Source organism: Propithecus coquereli, unplaced genomic scaffold (genome assembly GCF_000956105.1).
Source record: "Propithecus coquereli isolate 6110/MARCELLA unplaced genomic scaffold, Pcoq_1.0 Scaffold164, whole genome shotgun sequence".
In the NCBI taxonomy this organism is placed as follows: domain Eukaryota; kingdom Metazoa; phylum Chordata; class Mammalia; order Primates; family Indriidae; genus Propithecus; species Propithecus coquereli.
The window spans coordinates 2442310-2444084 of record NW_012140969.1 but is presented as its reverse complement, the minus strand read 5'-3'; the positions used below and the strand labels follow the sequence as shown (position 1 = coordinate 2444084).

Genomic DNA, 1775 nt, shown 5'->3' with positions numbered 1-1775 from the left:
ACTCGGGAGGCTGAGGCAGGAGGATCGCTTGAGCCCAGGAGTTGGAGGTTGCTGTGAGCTAGGCTGATGCCACGGCACTCTAGCCCAGGTGACAGAGCGAGACTGTCTCAAAAGAAAAAAGGCATGGGGAAGAGATTTGGGTACCATCTCAGGGGCAAGCCCGGGGACATGCCCCCTACCCCAAATGAGACTGTCTGTTCTTCAGAGCCACGCTTCTGCCCCTCCCACAACCCAGCTGCAGGGAAGGAGTATTATGGTAACAGCACCAAGGTGTCCTATCAAGATGGCACCCTCTGGGGGGCGGTCCCTCGAGAATGAGTCCGTGCCTCCCCCATCAGACTGGGGCTGTGAGCACAAGGCGGTGCCCCTCTCAGACAGGGAGGGCCCCGCAGGGGTGGAGTGGAGAACTGGGTGGCTTCTAGCCACCTGACACTGCTGTCTGCCCAGGACACGGCGGGACAGGAGCGCTACCGTACGATCACCACAGCCTACTACCGGGGAGCCATGGGCTTCCTGCTCATGTACGATGTCGCCAACCAAGAGTCCTTTGCAGCCGTGCAGGACTGGTGAGTACCTGCTAACTACTGACCCCCTAATTCCTAGCCCGGGGCTTGTGGCTCACGTCTGACAACTCCACAGGGCCACGCAGATCAAGACCTACTCCTGGGACAACGCCCAGGTCATCCTCGTGGGGAACAAGTGTGACCTGGAGGACGAGCGTGTGGTGCCTGCCGAGGATGGCCGGAGGCTCGCCGACGACCTTGGTTAGTGCCCAACCTGGGCCACAGGCCCTGGGTCTCCCAGAGCCAAACCCCCATCTCCACCTTCAGTCCCACATTCAACCATAATCCGACCTTGGAGTCACTGCCCAGAAAAATACCCATGTGTATGCCACCTTCTGCATTTAATTTGAGGAGATGCAGCCACAGGAACTCCCCCCTCCTCACTGCCCATACCCTGGGAACCCAGCAAAACTATTTCTGGAAATTTATCCTACAGATGTCCTTCCCAACGTGGAAAGTGGCTTGTGTGTATAGACCAAGTTGCAGCACTGTTAGTTGGAATCAAGCCTTCGAATCCCCCCAAATGTCTTACACTGGGGGGACCAACTGAACACAAAGTGTCTTCACATGGTAGAATACGGTGCAGCCACGGCAAAGGATGAAGGGACTTTCTTTATGTTCTGATATTGCAAGAGCTTTGGGATCTATGGTTAAGTGGCAAAATCAAATGGCAGAATAGTGGGTATGGGGCTTCCCTTAGCTGGAGGTTGGCAAACCTTTTCTTTTTCGCATTTTTTATTTTGTTTTATTTTTTTAGAGATGGAGTCTCACTCTGTCACCCAGCCTGGAGTGCAGTGACACGATCATAGCTCACTGTAGCCTTGAACTGCTGGGCCAGAGCCATGCTCCTGCCTCAGCCTCCCGAGTAGCTGGGAATACAGGTGCGTGCCACCACGCCCGGCTCATTTTTCTCATTTTTTAAGACACAGGGTCTAGCCATGTTGCCCAGGCAGGTCTCGAACTCCTGGCCTTAGAAATCTTCCTGCCTCAGCCTCCTGAGTTGCTGGGATTAGAGGCATGAGCCACGACGTCCAGCTTGGCAAACCTTTTCTTTCTTTCTTTTTGTTTTCTTTGAGACATAGTCTCGCTCTATTGCCCCAGCTAGAATGCAGTGGCGTCATCATAGCTCACTGCAACCTCAAACTCCTGGGCTCAAGCGATCCTCCTGCCTCAGCCTCCTGAGTAGCTGGGACTACAGGCATGTGCCACCAC

At 54.6% G+C, this 1775-nt stretch overlaps 1 protein-coding gene across 1 annotated transcript in view; it reads left to right on the top strand.

Annotated features, from left to right (window-relative positions):
- Positions 1-1775, top strand: part of RAB3D (RAB3D, member RAS oncogene family) — a 7372-nt gene that overhangs the window by 884 nt on the left and 4713 nt on the right. Inside the window, exons 2-3 of the mRNA XM_012641338.1 lie at positions 448-566; positions 640-764. Coding sequence (XP_012496792.1) covers positions 448-566; positions 640-764 — 244 coding nt within the window. The remainder of the gene's footprint in view (positions 1-447; positions 567-639; positions 765-1775) is intronic.